Source organism: Tenrec ecaudatus, chromosome 13 (genome assembly GCF_050624435.1).
Source record: "Tenrec ecaudatus isolate mTenEca1 chromosome 13, mTenEca1.hap1, whole genome shotgun sequence".
NCBI classification, from domain to species: Eukaryota; Metazoa; Chordata; class Mammalia; order Afrosoricida; family Tenrecidae; genus Tenrec; species Tenrec ecaudatus.
Window position 1 is genome coordinate 13773703 of NC_134542.1, and position 20478 is coordinate 13794180.

A 20478-nucleotide genomic window follows, 5' to 3' on the forward strand; every position below is an offset into this window, starting at 1 on the left:
GTAAACTGAAGCAGTTGAGATATTTATCGTGTGGGCTGTTGTTTCTGGTTTTAACTGTAGGTCCTCATCAATTAGGACACAGATAAGATGGTTTCTTTGCAAATTGATCTGGATGGTTTGCTGCTACAAGCCATTGTTCAGCATTGTCTCGTTCCTCCTTAAAATGAATATCTTTGCGTATTGTATCTGTAAACTTTTCATAAAGCACCAATGATTTTTTTATTCTTCCACTCAAGCTTCATCATAAATTTGATGTGTATTCTTGCCTCAGATTTTAGTAGAATTCATGTTGCCCCAATAGCGGTTCTTTTCAAGCTGTTGCTGCTTGTTGGTGCTGCAGAATGGATCTGGTTCAAATATGTTGTGTTAGTATGAACTTGTTTTGGTGCAATATTTTTGAATCCATGTATAGTTTGTCAGAATAGGTATTTTCCATGAACTTTTTGAAGACCCTACATTATAGATGGACATTTTTCTCCTAAACCAGAAGTTAATGTTGTGTTACTTTAAAAGTTCAGAACCCAGAATTGTATTGTTAGTATTACTGTACTCATGTTGAGGAGCTTCAGAGGAAGGGAAAACTACTCTTAACCTCTGGTGTTTCTTGTTCATTCTGGTTGGTTCTTGCTTTGACCTTCACATTCGTACTCTTTATCTGAAGTAGTCTTCATGAAGCCTTCCTTACTTAATAATCCTAGTTTCAGTTTTATTTGAGCCTCTGGCCCCTTGGATTCTTCCACTGCCTTTTACAGCACTTGCTTTGCTGTGCTTTAGAATACAATAGGAACAGCTTTACTCCGCCTTTTAATTCTTGTATTTTCTCTTTTTGAAGCTTTCCTTACTATTATGAAAGTTCAAATACATGATATATTTTAGTTTATATGTGTTAGTCTGGGTAGACTAGAGAAACCAATTCATAAGACATCCATATGTATATAAGGAGGAACTTTATTTAGTTATACATTAAGAACACATCCTAGCCCAGTCCACATCAATTTTATAAGTCCGATATTAGCCCATATGTCTGTGTCCGATAACAATCTATAAAGTCCTCTTTAGATCCATGAAACACATGCAATGATACTGAGTGCTGGTTGATCGCAGGCCAGTCGGTGGGAAGTCTTGTGGATGTTATAGACATCTCAGCGCTGGCAGGAGGTCTCCATGTGGCTTCTCCAGTTCCTAGGTCATGGGGTATATTAGCATAGTGCCATGTGTCTTGTCAGTAGATCGTCTCTCAGGGGATCGCCGAATGAAAGAGTGTCTCCTGCCTCTCAAGGAGAAAATCCAGGAGTTCCCAGAATCCTCAGGAGAAGGCCATGCCCACACAGAGGCCTCATTGGCAATTGATTACCCAATTGACAAACTAGGCTCCACCCCTTCATTCTTAATCTTCTCAAGTAATTGATACCAGATTATGTAACTACCACAATATGCCAACTTTATATAATAAAAAATATATTAAATAACTTTCACTCTTGATTACATAACAATAGTAAGTGAGGTAGTTGGTTTATTGTGGGGAGATACATGTGGGGTTAATTGAAGGGCGGGGAGATAAATGGCTCAGAGAGCCTTGCCTTTCTGGTTCTTGGGTCTCTTGCTTTCTGATGGTCAGACCAGGGTGCAGCTGCTTTAGCCAGTTCCCTGCTTCAGCTGACAAGGCTGATTTCCTGCAAGACATCCCTGAGGAGAAGCCACATGGACCTATCCCTGATACAGCCCTGGGTGCTGGGACAATAGTGTGGAGACCCCTGCCAGTGCTGATATGTTTACACACTCACTGATTCAGCTTTCCTCCTGCAGTTAGCATCATAGTGTATGTGTTTTGTGAGATGGATGAGGACTTTGTGGATTGGTGTTGGACATACGGGTTAATGGGTTAGTTTTGGACTTGTGGGCTTGGGCAGCACTGGATTGGGATGTTTTCTTGATGTGCACTTATTCTTTATATAAAACTCTCTCTTATACATATGAGTTTGTGTGGTTTTGTTTCTCTAAAGTATCCAGACTAATACAGTAAGGAAATATTTTAAAAGTGAAAGTGGAAGTTAATATGCATTGGTGTTGACATCATGGCTGTGAGTATGGTTTTGAGTTTTGGATGCCAACTTTAAAATATGAAAAACTCTAACTCTTCATTATAGCTGTTTTCCACTTAGTAAAACTGTCACTGTTTTGTCAGGATAATCTTTTGAAGTGTGATACAAGTAAAGAAATTTTTTTATAACATACTGTTTTGCTTACCTACTTGTTTTTTTTTGCTACAAGTCAGGTATAAGGACACAGTTAAACTTAGTATATTTTATCTTAAAAATGTATAAATCAGTGATAGTAAAGAACATTCATATTTTATAACAACTTTTAATTTAATTGTTTAGTTTTCGTTCTTTCAACAAGTGCACCCAGCACATTTGCATATTTATTCAGAAGTCAAGGTAACTTTATAGTTAACACATACGTTGACTTTATGACAAAGAAGTATGCAGACACTGAATGGCTAGATGCTGTGGAGTAGAGCTGGTGAATGTAATTGCTGTGCGGAATTTAGTATTTCAGTGAAGAATTTTGTAAATAGGCACATTTTCAGCTTACTGTTCTTCCTAATGATTGTTGCCTTTGGCGTTTGCATCTGATAAGTGCTGGACTTTGCTGAGTTGGAACAAATAATTTATTGTCAATTTGTATAAAATTATTATTTAAAACAATATTTATTGTTAATCAACTGATAGGTGTTTATCTTGCTTGATACAGTTTTCCCCTTATGGTTTTGATAAAGGTTTGGGGTGATATATCTTGAAATCAAGGCACTTAGTTGTGTGAGAAAAACTTAAATTGATAATAAAACTCTAAATTATATAGTAAAATGGTATTTCTCATATATTTTTTGTAGACGGGTTGTACTGTTTTATCCATAACATCTAATAATGCCTCCCTCCCCATATTATGAAGAAAAATTAATTAGATATATCTCAATTTAACTTACTCCCTTAATAGTGTCCATAGTTTTTCTTTCTGTTGTTGACTTATTTTTTGGCTTTCTGTTGTTGGCTTTTGGTGGCATTTGTTCAAGGTAGATCTAATACAAAATGTAATACAGTTATATTTAACATTTACTTATTACTTAGCTCTATGGGTGGCTATATTGCTCAGCACTGATGTAAAAAGTCAAGTATCTCAAAAAACACATGACTTCAGATTCTCCCCAACCTAAAAAAATAACATGACTCTTTCACTTTATTTACAGTCAAGGATGTTTGCAGATCGAAGATGTCTGTTTAGACTGGAGTTAACTTAGAGTTGCTAGACTTTGGAGGATGGGTTGAGTTTTAATTAACGGGAGAGGAGATGGTAATTGAGTACCAAAGTGCTGTAGGACTTTAAGAGGACAGGCATGCTACTTCTTTGTGGTAAAGGGAAACTGAATCTAGATTTGCTTTCAGAGTCAGTCTCTTCAAATCAGGAGGGAGTAGTGGATAGTAGCCCATTCTTGGGGAAAGTGGTGCTAAGCTTGTGAACTCTGGAAAGAGGTTCTTGCTATTTTGTATAGTCTTCTATGAACAGAAGCGGGTTAGAAAGGCATTGCAGATAATGAATCAAAGGGTGGCACATGTACAGTCAGTTACTTGACGTTTCCAGTGTGAACCGAGCAGCCACTTCACCGGAGAAAGATGCAGCAATGTGCTCTGAACAGATTCACAGCCTTGCAAACCGTGGGTGCTACTCTCTACTGCAGGGTCAGTTATAAGTCAGTATTGAGTCAATGGCAGTGGGTTTGCTTTTTGGCTTTTGATAAATTCCACACACTGTTTTAGGTGCAAAGGTGTATACATTAAAAAACCAGAAATCCTGTTACCGTGTAACTTGTACTTTAGTGGGAGAAATTTTTAAAACTCTGGTGTAGTGCTTAGATAGTGTTAAGTACTACGAAGAACATCTGTAGAGTGAAGGGGTAGAGCTTAGTTGGTTTTGGAAAAATAGGATGCGAAACTTGAACAGACTATAAAGGGAATGAACATGTGGATAGATCCCAAAGAAATGGCAGTGAAAACGCAGCAATGAGGCCATTGTGACTAAAGTTGACTGTTAATGTTGATGCTTATTGGCTGTCTACTGAGTGCTGAGTTCTAGTGAGTTAATTGTGTTAATTTAATGTTAGTACAATGCTACAGGATGGATACTATTTCACATGTGAGAAAAAAGAGTTACAGAATTTATATAATTTACCCAAGGTCACACAGTTAGTTACAGAATTAGGATTGGAGTAGAAATAGTCCCACTCCAAAGTTGGTACACTCGTTCATAGTCAAGGGTGTTTTGGATGGTGTGGTAGGAAATTCGGGTGAGGCAGTAGTCTGGGGCTAGTTCTGTATAGTTCATTAGGGAGATTTTGGATTTTATTCTGATTGGTGTATTATCAATGGAGGGTTGAGAAATACTTAGGAAGGTACTTTAAGATTCTGCAGGCTAAGCGATGGTCTGGAACACACACACACACAGAGAATTGGTAATTATCAGGGTATAGCTTAACAGATTTCTTGTGACCTGTAACATTTTTTAAAATTTGAAATTGAGGATGGCACTTCATTGTTTATTGAAAAGACTTATGTTCATGCTTATATATGTGTGTGTATACATGAACTGTAATGAATTCTTCTGTTATTAGGTGCGAGAAGATGTACTAAATTCATTGAATAACAACTTTCTTCAAACGCTAAATCAAGCTTGGAATGATCATCAAACAGCCATGGTGATGATTAGAGACATACTAATGTATATGGTAAGTACAACTTTTTGTAATTTTCTTTAAGAAGTTACTTCCTAACAGTGCCTTTCTGTCAGGTTAGCTAGTGCCTCTCAACTGTGTGATGTCATTTACGGTTATTTAGACTATATCCTTGCCAAGGACCAAGCTCAGCCTGTGTGAATAGCAGCTTGTTTATATAGTTACTAAATTGTTAGAGTAGAAAACTGAAATGGAACATGTTCATTCTTTTTTACTTAGTATCTAGTATTGTTCTCCAAAATAGGAAATATTTTAAAAGTTTTACTTATCTTGAGTAAGAGTATTTGAACAACTATATGAGAGATGGAGTCAATTATTCTCTTAAGTGTTCCGTCTCAGAAATGTCATATTAATACACATTATGTAGTAATTACACTCTTAATAGGTGTCAGCTATTTTAATTGCAGATTTCTAATAATAAATTAGATTTGATCGCAGTATGTGATTATAACCAGTCTGTTGAATGAACTGGATTATTCAGATACATATTCCATTTTTCGCCCATTATTGCCTATTTTGAGTTGATTGTATTTATTTATATCAGCCACAAGAAAAATGTTGTTTGGCGGGGTAACTTGAGAAAAATTGATTTAATTAAACTGTTTAAGAACTTTCAAGGAGATTAACCTATTGTTTTTGTTGTCTTAACTAGTAAGATTAAAGAATGAAGTTACATTTATTAAACCCTACTATTGATCCAGTGGATTGTTTTATGTCACATGATTTGTTTTATCACATCATTTATGCTTGAGAATGGGGTATGCATATTTTCTTCCAAGATCTTACCTCTGTTTCTCATTTTTATTCTAATTTATTTAGTTTTGAGTTTTAGTCATGCGGATTAAAGTAGGCTGTAGTTCTGCCTTAAATTCTTTTTTAACTTCAGATAATAAAAGCAATGCAAACATAGCTGTAAAGTTTTGTTCTATTCAGGAATTAAGAGATTCCTGTTGTTCTTAGTTTTATTAAGGACTTTGAGTAGATCAGGGAGAAGCCACTTCATTTGTCAGGGACTTGATGAAAGGTAAAACAAATTATGTAGTTTTTATGAACTTTATTTTCCTCATCAGGATATGGAGTCACTTTGGTGTGTCATTTTGAGGTTGAGATTGTGTATGAAAACATACATCACAGTATCTGGTATATAAATGTGAAATGTGCTGGCTTGGTGATAATTCTCGTTAGTTCTCGATTTGGTAAATGTGTTCAATGTCATAGTAACTGTCGAATACTGAAAAAACCACTTGTAATGTCATGGCTCATTCCTCTTGATAGAAGAAAGATCTAAAAACAGTTTCAATTCTTCCTTTTTATAGACTCTCAAACTTTACTTCTCATGTGACCAGTCAAGAGGGTAATTAGTTTGTGTTTTACCTTCTCCATTTATAGACTAAAAATAAAATTGTGTAAATTAGAGTAGGGATGAGGCTTACGTGAATGGTACATGTTCACTTCAGGCCTGACCCATAGAAGTGTTAAAAATATTAAAATATTAAAAAGTGACTATTTCTTGTGCCTTTTACTAGTGCCACAATCCTGGGTAAACCCAGCCACTTACCTCTCTAGGACTTCTCTAGGACTTCTGCTCACAGAGGACAGATTAGTGTCTCTGTGTCTTATTGTCACAAGTCTCCAGGGTACCTTCCATACTGCCTAGCAGTTGTAACTTTTTTTCCCTTTTATCAACTCACTTCCCCACTTTGAAAGCATTCATTTTTGCCCAGTCTTTTCAGCTCTCCCTCTGGTCCTAGCACACTTAGTAAGCATCCGTTGGGAACTGCTGTCACTTCTTTTCACAGGATCTACAACTTTCTTTTCTCGAATTTTTCATTTGTTTTTCCTACTGTTTGATGGAGGACAATGTCTCCTCCTATTAAAAGTCCATTTCTCTTCCACTTGTGCTATAGATCCCTCTTAAGGTCTAGTACCTTCAGAGTTTAAAGTATTCACACGTGTTTTAGGATTCTGCCTTTCAGCTGGATCTTAGTATTAGACACGTTCAGGCCACTTACATCTTCAAAACAAAATTCTGTTAAAGGTGTGATGGATCCTTGCACTGCCAGAGTCTCTCATTTCACAGCTAGCTGAGTGTCTGTTGAGGTGTGTTGCCGTGTGCTCCATCCATCCCTTTTCTCCTCTTCCATTCACTGTGAACATGTATGTTCCGGTCAAGCTTCTATCTCAACGACTCAATTCAGTCGTGCCTGATGTCAGCATATCTCTGAATGCCAAGATCAGTCCTAGTTTTTATTGTCTTTGACTTATCAACAACATTTGGACCGGTCGATCATTTTCTTTCTGGTACTCTTCATTTCTGAGACAGAGCACTCCCTTGGTATCCTTTCTTCTTTTCTGGCTGTCCCTTTTTAGCCCCTCCTTCAATAGAGGCATTATTGGGACTTTGTTAGGGACTTTCTTCTGGTGCTCTCACCTCCCCTTACTTACTCATGACTTCATTCAGTACCTCTGTGAATCCGGCTTTTCTCTAAGATTCAAACTCTTCAAATGTTTAATTGGCGACTCCTTTCATATTCTCAGAGGTATTTACTTAGTAGGTTCAGATAAGCTTTTAATCACTATTCTTTCAGCAGCTTATGCCATTATGTCAGGGGCCCCTTTTTAGGACACTTTCTTCTGCCTCTTTTTCCTCATTATACATTGCTGTTGCTGCCTCATATATCAGTTTTCTCTTTCCGCCTTCAATCTTAGAATCCTCTATTTATTCTATAATACATACTATTCTGAGGTATTTTGTATCTTAGTATATCTTAGAATCCTCAATTGTCTTCTGTTTAGAAATATTTCCAGAAAGTTTCCCCTCTCCGTGTGGCTTGCTTCTACTCATCGTTCCATGTTTTAGGCTAAAATTCTGGCAAGCTGTCCTTGTATACTTCTTCCACGTGCAGTCGCTCTCATTGTACCAGTACTGTTCCTTCACAGAATTTATTACAATTGTTAATAACAATAGTTTAGTGTATTGTTTTCATGCAAGACTGTGAACTTTTGAACCCGTGGACAATGCCTGTATCATCTCTCTGTCTCCAATCCCTAGAACAGCTTCTTGTAAAAATGGACCCCCATATCTGAAAAAAATATTAATACACAAGATTTCATCTAGTTTCCCTTTTTTATAGACCAGTGCTTTTATCCAGTGCACATTAAAAAGATATGCTACTCTAGCTTCAGAAACTAAAGTGTATTATCTTTGTTTTAAAAAATTACTTTATGAAGCACACCAGCCTGTGTGATCATGTGTCGAAGGGATGAGGTATCAGGCACCAAAGAACAAAAATCATAGCATTGTGAATGAGGGGGAGTGCGGAGTGGGGACCCAAAGTCTGTAGGCAACTAGACATCCCCTTATGGAAGGGTCGTGGGGAGGAGATGAGCCAGTCAGGGTGCAGTGTAGCAATGATGAAACATAGAACTTTCCTCTAGCTCTTTAATGCTTCTTCTCCCCCACTATCATGATCCCAATTCCACCTTACAAATCTGGCTAGACCAGAGGATGTACACTGGTACAGATAGGAACTGGAAACACAGGGAATCCAGGATGGATGATCCCTTCAGGGACCAGTGGTGAGACTGACGATACCAGGAGGTTGGGTAGAAAAGGGGAACCGATTACAGGGATCTACATATAACCTCCTCCCTGGAGGATGGACAGCAGAAAAGTGAAGGGGTGAAGGGGATATGTCAGACAGTGTAAGATATGACAAAATAATAATTTATAAATTATCAAATGTTCATGAGAGGGGGGAGGGAAGGGGGAAAATGAGCTGTTACCAGGGACTTACGTGGAGAGCGGGTGTTTTGAGAATGATGAGGGTAACGAATGTACAAATGTGCTTTATACAATTGATGTATGTATGGATTGTGATAAGAGTTGTATGAGGTCCCAGTAAAGTGATATTTTAAAAATTACTTCCTTTTAAATATAAATCTCTTTATTTTGCTGTTTTATGTATAGTGGTCTGGGTTTAGTTAAAGAAATGCCTCTTGGAGCTGAAGTCAAATTTATGTACATCAAAATATATGAAAGTAATGTGTTCAAAATTATTTTTGACAATGTATGCTTATATAGCTAATACCTTAGTCAAGATAAAGTACTTTTAAATTTTCAAAAAGCCAAAAATGCTTTTCCCGTTTGTGTGTATGTTATTTACTTTGGCAACTATCATCCTTATCCTTGACATTGCAGCTTACAATACCTACTGAAAAGGGCATACATGCCCTCACTGTCCTGGTTATATTTACTCAGGCCTATTCCGGCTTCTTACTATGAACACTGCCTCTCACTGTTGGACCCTTAGATCTGAGCAAGGAGCGGTGCAGATGCTCCTCTCTCCTCATGCACCACCTACTCCGCTCGCTTAGCCAAGAGATGGCCGTGTCTAGGTGCCATGGGACATGCTTACTACTTCGGAAAAGAAGAAAAGCCACGGCTTTCTTGAGCTTGGAAAACCATTAAAGGTGGATAAATAAGCTGGCATATTGGAGAGAGAGAAGCTGAAGAGTGTACTTTAGAAATACCCTGAGTCATTTTAGTAAGGAGATGGGACCATGAACTTTAACTGACAGGGAGCATGTGTTACGTTGGGAGTCTGAGGAGTCCTGTAGACTGAATCAAAGCCCTGGTACGGTAGTGGTTATATGTTGGGCTGCATAAAGACAGTGGAATTGGTGGGTCTATATTATTTCTCCTGTAGATTTTTATGATTTCATACCCACAAAGTGTTTTTCTTCGTATTCTAGATTGCACATTCATGGAAGTTTGAAAATAGCTACATTTTAGGAAAACACCGATTGCTTTAAGAATCTTCGTGGCACAGTTTCTGTTTTAATATACCGTATGTACTCATGTATAAGCCGAGTTTTTCAGCACATTTTAAATGCCTCTTTTGTGGTAAAAATTAGGTGCCTCCGCCGATACTCAGGTCAGCTTATACTCAATTATATACTGCAACTTCTTAGGATAAAACAACTCAGTAGCTTTCAGTCTATTACAATCACACCCGCTCAACATTTTTACCAACTCTTATAAGAAATGTCTGCTCAAAACAGCCTTCCCCTCGGTGTGCTCTAAATTTGCATCAGTGACTGACAATATATATTGTTCCGGTATCGTTTCATGGTTATTGCAAAGGCCAAATAGTAGATCTTTATATGAAATAAAGCCAGGGTATCATTATAATTATTGGAAAATAAAATGTTAGTTGATTTCTCTCTCTCCCAGTTCTTTCTGAGCTCCTGTTTCATAAGAGATTGTTAAAAGCATAAACATCCCACCCAGGTGCCCACTGGGCTGTTCGTTTCTGTGCACTGATGTGTCTAGGGAGCAGTGTTCAGTGTCTGCACTGCCCAGCATGAAGTGTAGGCCCTGATAGTATAATAAAAAATGGAGTACACTTTTCTGTTCTTCCGCTCTTTGCTTTCTTTTTAAAAGAACTTCTATTAGCTTAATTCTTACTCCTCAACCATAAAATTCTGCTGCTTCCGTTTCTTCTGGGATATCTTTTTCTTCTGTGCATCCCCTTTTCTGGTTCAGGCACTCTTTGTTCCTTTTCAGGAAGTATCATTTCATTGTGGCCCCGGGAGCTCGTGTATAGATTATTCCACCCATGAGCTCTGTAAATCGGCGACACGTCTTGTTCACCTGGACGTACTCAATGACCAGAGAATCCACACCTAAATCAGCATTCTTTTCTGAATTGTGAGCATGTTCAACAAAAATTCAGCATTCTTTTTGGGCCACTGGCCCTGTGTCCAACCCCACTGGTTGGCCGAGGAATACCTACCCACTCCACCACTCTTCCTGTTATGAGGGCACACACTGCTTCTGCAAAGTGACATCTTTCAAATCCCTGGGGACTGCGCATGTTCGTGATGGCCTAGGCACATTCACGGCTGTTCTTAAAACGGACGGAGGATTTGAGCCTTGGTTTGCATGATTTTGCGGGGTTCTCTGGGTCCATTGAGTTGCCAAACATCTGGGGAGATCACTTCAGTCCACTATGGAAAAGATAGACCATACATTTCTTAATGTAGTAAACAAAGTGAAATTTTGTATCTAAATTGGGTTATTGCCAGTAATGTAAGAAGCTTACAGTTGTGAAAAAATATTTAATGGTGAGTTAAGAGAGAGTGAATTTTTGTTCCTATCTTGTTACTTGTGTAAGTCATTTGACCTCTCTGGTAAAGACTGTTTTTCTTTCTGATCTGACTTTATATGTAGTCTAAAAGGTGTTTAAGGGTGCCCGAAAGTCAGAAATTAACTCAGTTGCGGTGAGCTTGGTTTTGAAGCACACCTGTAGGTCTGGTTAAAGATACTTTGGTAAGATCATTTTAATCCTTTGAGTTAATCCCTTTTCTTTCAAAACTGCAAGTGAACTGTTGGTATCTAGGAATGGTACCAAAGGACAACTGGAGCAGGGGTGGTATTATAGTTCGTATTCATTTAATGATGACTTTTCTTAAAGAACTCTTCAAATATGCTGACAGGACCTTGGTGGACTATCAGTCCACTTAATACTATCCCTAAAGAGCTCTGGTGGCAGAGTGGATTAATATGAAATAACACTTCCATAGCTCTTACTGTATGCATTTTTAAGTATAGTAATTCATTAAATCCTCAAAAATAGTCTTCTTTTTGTTATTTTTAAGCAGTAGCTTGCGAAGTAGTACAATGGGATGTTACTGTTTGGGTTTTAAACACTGACCCTGGAAGTGGGTCTTGCAATCATTTTTCAGAAGACAAAACAGAGGTGAGTGGCTAAGAATTGAAGCTGGAGAGATTAATTTGGAAGATTGCAGAGTTACTAAATTCTGGAGTAGGACATTGAATCCGTCTTTCATTATGCCAAAGCCTATGATCTTCACCTATTTCCTCTTCTACCTCAGTACAGAAAAATCACAATAATTGGCTCTGTTTAACAAATTTATGATTAACTTAAGGTAATTTACTTTTGCTCTATTAGTATAAATTAATTCATCCAGCAAATATTTACTGAATATGTATTCACTATATACCAAAAATTAGTTTAAATAACCATGGATCCTCTTCCAAGTTGCTCATTGATTGAACATTTTTTGTAATGTGGAGAACATCTTGGGCAGATAATCCTGTTGTCCCAAGCATAATTTTGAAATACTCACTGGTGTGCATTAGTGAAGCACTTAGCTGTTAACTGAAAAGTCACTGATTCTTTACCCGTCCTAGTGTGGTCTATTGTGACTAGGGTCTACAGCTAGCTGCTATCTAAGATGCCACTTGTCTGGCCTTTCCTTGTTCAGAGCAAATGAGAATGAAGAATAGAAAAACTGGTAAGGAATCCGTTAGTGCAGAGGACTAATGTACCGTGCAAACCGTAGTGTTGTAGGTACCGGATCCCGTCAGGTCCACTCATAGCGACTCTGTGTGCAGCAGAATGAAATGCTGCTTGATCCTGTGCAGTCCTCACAGTTGTGTTTGTTTCGGTCCACTGTTGCAGCCACTGTGTCAGCCTGTCTCGTCAGAGATCTTCCTCCTTTTCACTGCCCCAGTAATTGACCAGCTATGACGTCCTTCTCCAGGGACTGGTCTCTCCTGACATGTCCAAAGTACATGAGAGGAAGGCTTACCATCCTGGCCTCTAAGGAGCATTTTGACTACCCTCCTTCCAAGACAGATTTGTTATTTGCCAGTCCATGAGATGTTCAGTATTCTTCACCAGTGCTGTAAAGTCAAATGCATTGATTCTTTTTCAGATTTCCTTATTCATTGTTCATCTTTCCCATGCATATGAGGTGATTGAAAATACCATGGCTTAGATTAGGTTCACCTTAGTCCTTAATAACATCCGTACTTTTCAATACTTTAAAGAGGTTTTGTGTTGTCTTTTGATATCTTAACTTCTGCTTCCATGAGCACTGATGTGAATCCAAGCAAGATGAAACCTTTGACAACTTCCTCTTCTCCATGTATCAAGATGGTACCTATTGATTCATTTGTGAGGATTTTGGTTTTCTTTACATCGAGTTGTAATCCTTACTGAACACAGCACTCCCTTATCTTCACCAGCAAATGTTTAAGTCTTTCTCACTTGGAGCAAGCGTCATTTATTTATCGGTTATTAAAAAGTCTCCCTCCATAAAGAGAACTTTTGAGCTGCAGGGGGGATACCTGTATTTTGAGGTTTTATTATAAAGGGAATTATAAATTTAGAATTGTTTTAACTTCCTGTTGAATTAATTTTACTTTAGTAAAATATTCCTTTCTATCTTTAGTAATACTTCTTTCTTGGTATTACTCTAACAACTTTTCACTGTTAAGTGTCTGTCATTTTATCTTAAGACACATCTCTTAAACACTCTATAGTTACTACTTGGTAACCCATTCTGACAATCTGTATTTTTAAAATGAAACCTTGGATTCATTTACATTAATGGAATTAATTGGTACATTTAAGTTTAAATTTGCCAATCTACTCTATTTTTTTTGTTCCTTCTGTTTTTTCTCCTCCCATGCTTCATACCCTCATGAATGTTTTATTTCATTACAATATCCAAGGGTAAGCCCCAAAGTACCGCTGCTCACGTGCCAGTTCATACATGAATAGTTTTGTTCCTAACAAAATTAGGTTCAAACCTGGAAACGTGCCGACATGTTCTCGTGGTGGAACACTTAGGGCAGGAAGCCTTCGGTGGCTTGCAAGGGGATATATTGGGCCTGTTAAATTGGACGCAGAGGTCCGTTCAGAAGGGTTTGGCAATTGTTTGTGTACCACAAAAGAATTACCTTGCTAGGACATAGAATGATCAGAGTCCTTACAGAGAATTTTAACTGAAAGCTGCATTGGTGAAGAAAAGAGCTGGAAAGGTGCACCCACGAATGATTTGCTGTCTTGATAATGAAGTGTTCACTCATCAAGGGTAGCAAGAGCAGTCCTCATTTCTTTGACAAATGTACTATATCTACCCTACAACCTTGATCTTGCTCCTTCAAACCTTTTGTTCCCTAAACTCAAGGATTATTGAAAACAACATAATTTGATTTCCTTGTGAATGACAAAAATGCCATTTTGATGTGGTATCAATAGAAGAATGCAGAAGTCTTCAGGGAATAATTGAGAGATGGAAGCACCACTTTCAGAAATTTTTTGCCTAAATAGAGCATCTGGCCAAAAAACACTTAGCTTTACATTAGATATTTTTATTTGTAATAAAGATTGCTCTGATTTTATAGCATTGCTTTAAAAATGTATCTTTGTACATCTTTCACTTACTATGATGTTAGGTGTCATCTCTGAGTTGGTTCTGACTCACGATGACCCTGCCTGGCCCTAAGACCATCCTTATAATCATTGCTATGCTTGAACCCACTGTTAGCAGCCACTGTGTCAGGTCATCTCATTGAAGGCCCTTCTATTTTTAACTGGGCCTCTATATTTTACTAAGTGTGTGCAATAAATGGCATGGTGGGGATGGGGGGGCATATATAACCTCCCCTGGTTTCCCTATTACCACAAGGCAGGAGTCAGACCTGCCTCCGTGCTCCACCCTTCTTTACTTAGGCTGACACCAATCTTTCCTCTCCCAAGCCATTCATTCTACTTTTGTGCTCGGTTTGATAATTTGTTGCAATGGTCATACAGAAATCACAGACAGTGCTCACAATTAAGAGTAATGGATCATTGGAGAAGTTAATGGGGTGCCACAGGTCAGAATCACCAAACTGAAGATAAAAGCATTGCTCCCTAGCAAGAACTCTCCTCAGCCAGCAGCCGTGACTCCCTGGTCCTCAGGTTTTCAGTGATGGAGTAAACAAGCCTCTCTCTGGCCCTCAGGCTCTTAGCCACATGGTCTCTTGGTCTTAGCGTCCATGGGACAGGAAGACAGCCCACCTGTTACTTTGTCTCACAGTTCCATACTCAGGTCAGATGAAAAGGCACCCTATAGTCTTGGTGCTGTTTCTCTGACTCTCCAAACTATAGTCTCTGGCGTATCTGGTCTTCTTTGGTGGCCTCAGCCACTTCAGAAAAAGATCTTGGATGTGCTCTTCCAAGGTCTTGAGAATTTCTTCTCTTCAGAGATGGTTGATCCTTATTAACAAGGAAGGTGGTAGGTAAGGACAAGTGATTAATTCCCCTTGTTTAGTGTTAAACACACCCTGTTTGCATAAGCCCAGTCAGTCATTTGGTAGGAGTTATAGAGACACGGGTCCAGAAAAACTCCTGCCCTTGAATGGATTCTGACACATAACAACCTTAAAGAACAGAGTAGAGTCGCCCGTGTGAGTTTCTGAGATACTATAGGAGTAGAAAACCTTGTGTTCTCCCAAGGAACTGCAGTAGTTTCAAATTGCTGGCCTTGCAGTTGGCAGTCCAATGTGTAAACAATACATACAGTTCCTGGAACCTTTGGGTGGAAGATCCATATTAAGAAATTTTGCTCCATGCAACATGTTTTCCAGGGACTGGTGGCTTGGTCAAAGTTTGAGGTGCAGAGTCACTCATGCTTGCTTCTAAGGTGTATTCAGGAGTACTTCTTTCAAGACAGAGTTGTTTGTTCTGTTGGTAACCCAAAACTAGGCAATATTATTTTTTTAATATAATTTTATTGGGGGCTCTAATATCTCTTAACATGATTCATCCATTGTGTCAAGCACATTTGTACATATGTTGCCACCAGCATTTTCAAAGCATTTTCGTTCTACTTGAACCCTTGATATAAGTTATCGATTATTTTCATAGCTTACATTGCTCTTTGTCACTCTCCACCCACTTTTCTCTTGTTCGTTCCCCTGGAAGGGGCTTATATGTTGATCCTTGTGATCGATGCCCTCTTTATCCCCCCACCTCCTCCTTATCCTCCTGGTATCTCTGTTCTCATTGTTGGCCCTGAGGGGTTTATCTATCTTGGATTCCCTGTGTTGTACCCTCTTATCTGTAGCAGTGTGCATGCTCTGGTCTAATCTGATTTGTAAGGTAGAATTGAGGTCGTGATAGTGGGGGGAAAGGAAGTGTTAAAGAACTAGAGGAAAGTTGTGTTTCATCGGTGCTATACTGCACCCTGACTGGCTCATCTCTTCCTTGTGACCTTTCTGTGAGGGGATGTCCAATTGTCTACAGATGGGCTTCAAGGCTCCACTCCATGCTTCCCTCCGCCACCCCAAATTCACATTGGATATGATTTTGTTCTGGGTCTTAGATGCCTGATCCCATCGATATAACTCATGCTCACACAGACTGGGGCTGTGTTGCTTCACAGCTAGATGGCTGCTTGTTTATCTCCAAGCCTTTTAAGACCTCAGACACTGTATCTTTTGATAGTTAGGCACCATCAGCTTCACCACATTTGCTTATGCACCCATTTTGTCTTGAACGGTCATGCTTGAAAGGTGAGCACCACAGAATGCTGATTATTAGAACAAAGTGTTCTTGTGTTGAGAGAGTACTTGAGTTGAGGCCCAATGTCCACCAGCAAGCTTAATTCTCAGATCTTATCTAAGTACATAGATCTATTTCCCTATCATTATATGTAAATATATTTACATGTGTACATGCTTGTATTTAGATCTCTATAAATGTCCTTTGTCTCCCAGGTCTTTTATTTCCTTTTACTTTACTCTTGTTCCACCATCATGTGCGGCCTTCATTCGGGTTTAGTAATTCCAAGCCCCAAGAGACGATATTCCTGCTTAGAGCAGACAATGCACAGAGAGGACAATAGGGCTGGCCCCACCACAAAACATGATGTCCCTCACTGAATCATAGCATTACAGGGGACAACACTGGAGACACAGTGTGGGAATTATGCCATATCTGACCTCTTCACACTGGGGCGAAACACTAAGGGCATGCAACAGATCAGCAAGGGGAACAAAGTGTTGAAATCCCCAGGGAATACCAAAAATAGACAGGGGGATAGAGTGTGGCACCCCATCACACTTGACTCACACTTGACTGGAAAACACTCCTAAAGGTCAAAAAACAGACCTGGAACCATTTATAGGCATTTCCTTTTTTGTTACTGGCTTTGTTTTTGTTATTTTGTTTTGGGGTCTTTTGTTGTTGTTTTATTGGTTTTATCTTCCTTTGTTGTTGTGTTTGGTTTTTGCACATGTCTCTGCATGTCTATCTAGATAAGCTAGTTAAGAGAAACAATTCAGAGGCAAAAACAACAGCACCAACAGTTCTGGGGGAGGGGAGGACACACAGGAAAAGTGGAGGTAGGAGGGGGGGCAGGCATCAACCAACCCAGGGACAAGGGAACAACAAGTGAACTAAAATCAATAGAGAGAAGGGCGTAGGATGCCTAGTGGGGCTTAATCAAGGGCAACGTAACAGTGAGGAATAAGTAATATTCTTCACTGTAATTCAGAGATATCAATTCTTTTTTGGTCTTCCAAATTCTTTGTCCAGTGTTTGTAAACATACGACAAAATAACACATCTCGGATCAAGTCCTCCTTAGTCTAGCATAAAACCAAGACAGACCCACAGCTCTCAAGATGTTTCTGATTCATAGTGACCGTAAAAAACAGAGTAGAGCTTCTCCATCTGGTTTCTGAAACAGTAAAGTTTTATGAGCAGACCACCTTTTCACCCATGGAGCCACTGCTGGTGTAGAACTACTGACTCTGGGGTTAGCAGCTCTATACTTGGCCCATTGCACCACCAGTGCTCCTTTAGTGTGTATTGTAAATCAATACCCAAGCCCATTGGCATCCATTCGATTCTGATTCACAGCAATTCTTTATAAACCTTTATAGGAGCAGATAGCCTCCTCTTTCTACTACAAAGCAGCTGGTGAGTCTGAACCACCAATCTTGTGATTAACAATCTAAAACTTACCCCACCGGGCCACCCAGGCTTCTCTAAATCCAACATAGTTTATCTTAAATTTGTCACTTACCATTTTGTTGATAGTGTAAAGGAGAAAAAACAGTTGCCATAAAGTCAACTCAGACCCATGGTGGCACATGTGTGTCAGAGTACACGTGTTCCTTGCGGCTCAATGGCTGATGCTTCAGAAGTTAGATAACCAGGCCTTCAGATTTGTTTTGGATAAATTGAAACCACCAACCTTTTGGTTAGCAGCTATGCTTAATCATTTTTACCACCCATGGACACTTTGAGAGAGAGAGAGAGAGAGAGAGAGAGTGTGTGTGTGTGTGTGTGTGTGTGTGTGTGTGTGTGTATGATAATTTTGGATGAAATGCTGATACTCTGTATCAAAAATTGTGCAGGCTTTGGCTGTTACTATTTTTCTTTATGAAGTTATCTTTTCCTCAGCAGGCAGGTGGCAGTAGCTGTGGTGTAGTTAAGGTAGGCGTTCAGGCTCTCCTAGGATTGGTCTCTCTTAAGGTTGTCTTTATTCTCAAGGCACAGCTTTACTCACAGGGCCACCACTCTTCTGGGGTCTCACATGAAAACCTGGGTTGTTTCCCAAATTGCTGCCTATATTGTGTGCCAAGACCTTCAGAAGTCTGGAGCTCTCAGTGCTGCTTTCTGGGTTGGGGAGAGAGAGAGAGAGAGAGAGAGAGAGAGAGAGAGAGAGAGTGTGTGTGTGTGTGTGTGTGTGTGTGTGTGTGTGTGTGTGTGTGTCTGACTGAGCACATGCATACGCTGGGAGGTGTCAGTAAATGTTGTGATAGAAAATTGCTTGCCAGGATTCGTAACTCTTCCCCGTTTTCTCGTCTTCTAGAGAACTTTGACCTCTTATACCTCCTTGCTGCTTGGTAGCCAACCTTGGCTTTGACTTTGTGTTTGACTTCTTATTTCTCGTTAAGATACAGCAAAAATGACCCAAGGGAAGGAGCAGAAGTGAATGAAAAACTCTCCTCAGTATACTTATCTTTTCTCCAAAAATGTGGCCCCTTAAGTTTGGGTTGTCTTTCTTCCTTTGATGCTTTTAAATAGTCGGTAATGAAAACAATGTTTTTATCTGCCTTTTATAATTGTTTTTGACAGAATTGGTCATATAAAACTATTTTCAAGACTAGAGGTGGGTTAACATTTTGCATTAGATGTTATTTCTCAGATGAGGTAACTATCACATAAATATTAAGGTCACTTAGTGAAGGACAAGGAACCAGGAGTTAGACTGGTGCTGGAACTATTCTCTGCTAACCCCTGAACTTTAATGTGTCTCTAACATACTTCTACATTTCTAGAAGATGTAATCGTGTAATTTTACTGTGTTGAGACCTTGAGGGTCTCAGAGATAGTTTCTTTTAGAAGAAGTAACATAAGACTAATCTCAAGAAGGTGGAAGTGAAGTATGTCCCAAGTGCGCGTTCGTTAAACTCCTGTAGTGGTCTTTCACCTCTGACATCAACTACCACTCTTCTCCTTGTAGAGTCCCTTGTGTCCTTGGTCTGCAGTTTCCTGCCATGGCCACCCAGAACTTACAATATGAAGGAAAATGGCTCACGAAGTTGTGGGTGTTGATAAGTCTTAAATTCAAAATTCAGATTTATAAGTCTAAGATTGTGGCATTTGGTAAAATCAGATCAGGTTATAGACCACAACTCAAGTTCCATGAGCCAAAAATCCAGCAGAGAAAGGCAAACCAGATGCAGGGCCCAAAGAATGCTCTCCCCTCCTGGTTCACCTCCTTTGCTGGTTGTGAAATCCCCCCATCTGCTTCTGAGATGGTTCACTTTATATCCAGCAGGCTGGCAATCACTCAATACTGAATCCTGTAAGAACAATCAGTCTCTTTCCCCACCTTCTTACCAGATCTACGAGGGAAAAAAATAGCACTTACTGAGAATAACACATTTTCACCGTGATTAGAAGAACCATGAATTGACTAGTTGCATTCCAGTTTCTTATGGTTCTAATGGAATAATATCTAGCATCTCCTCCCTCCCCCCACATCCTTAGATTATTAAAGTTTGGATTAGGAAACATTTCCAGAGTTCCTCCGGTATTCAGCTTCTACACATGCAAGGAGGCGTCACAAAATTCAAGGGGAAAATGGAGCTAAAAGTTAATGGAACTTTGTTTTTTGAAGCCTCCTCATCTAATATTTTATGATTTGGCACTAAAAAGTTGTTGACTTGAACCCACCAGCAGGAGTGAAGACCTAACAGTCTGCTCGCATAAAGATTTATAGTCTTAAAAAATAAGGGGTAATTTTACTCTGCCTTGAAGGGACATTATGAGTTCATGAAGGTTAATGAAACATAACAACAACAATCTAACGTAGGAAAACATGGCTAAGTATTTTGGTTTGTGAAATATTAGGAAAAGTAAAGTGTTGCTATAAAATCAGAGAAACTTTTGTTAAAAATATCAAATTTGAAGCTGGTATTTCTCCAAATACCCTGCTTCTGTTCATTAAGTTTTCAGTAACTGCGCTGCCCAGAGGGTTTTCTGTGTCTTATTCCTCTGAAGTAAGCAGCCTGTTTCTTCCTTTTAGTGTGTCAGTTCTCCTGAAACTTGTTCACTTTGGGTGACTGCTGCTATTTGAAACAACCAGTTACATAGTTTCTAACATCACAACAAAACACAAGGCACCACAGCATGACACACTGACAGGTGCTGGCCCTCGATGAGATGGATGGCCACAGTGGCTGCAACAATAGGCTCAAACATAGACCAGTTGTGAAGCTGGGCAGTTTTTCATTCCGCTGTACGTGGGGTCACTAGGAGTTGGAACTGACTTGACAGCACCAAACAGCCACCACCACCCCATTTCTCCAAA

The 20478-nt window shown here is 39.2% G+C and overlaps 1 protein-coding gene across 2 annotated transcripts in view; it reads left to right on the forward strand.

Moving 5' to 3' along the window:
• Nucleotides 1-20478, forward strand: part of CUL3 (cullin 3) — a 112387-nt gene that overhangs the window by 46135 nt on the left and 45774 nt on the right. For both annotated transcript variants that reach the window (XM_075530390.1, XM_075530391.1), the window contains exon 3: nucleotides 4667-4780. In XM_075530390.1, coding sequence (XP_075386505.1) covers nucleotides 4667-4780 — 114 coding nt within the window. The remainder of the gene's footprint in view (nucleotides 1-4666; nucleotides 4781-20478) is intronic.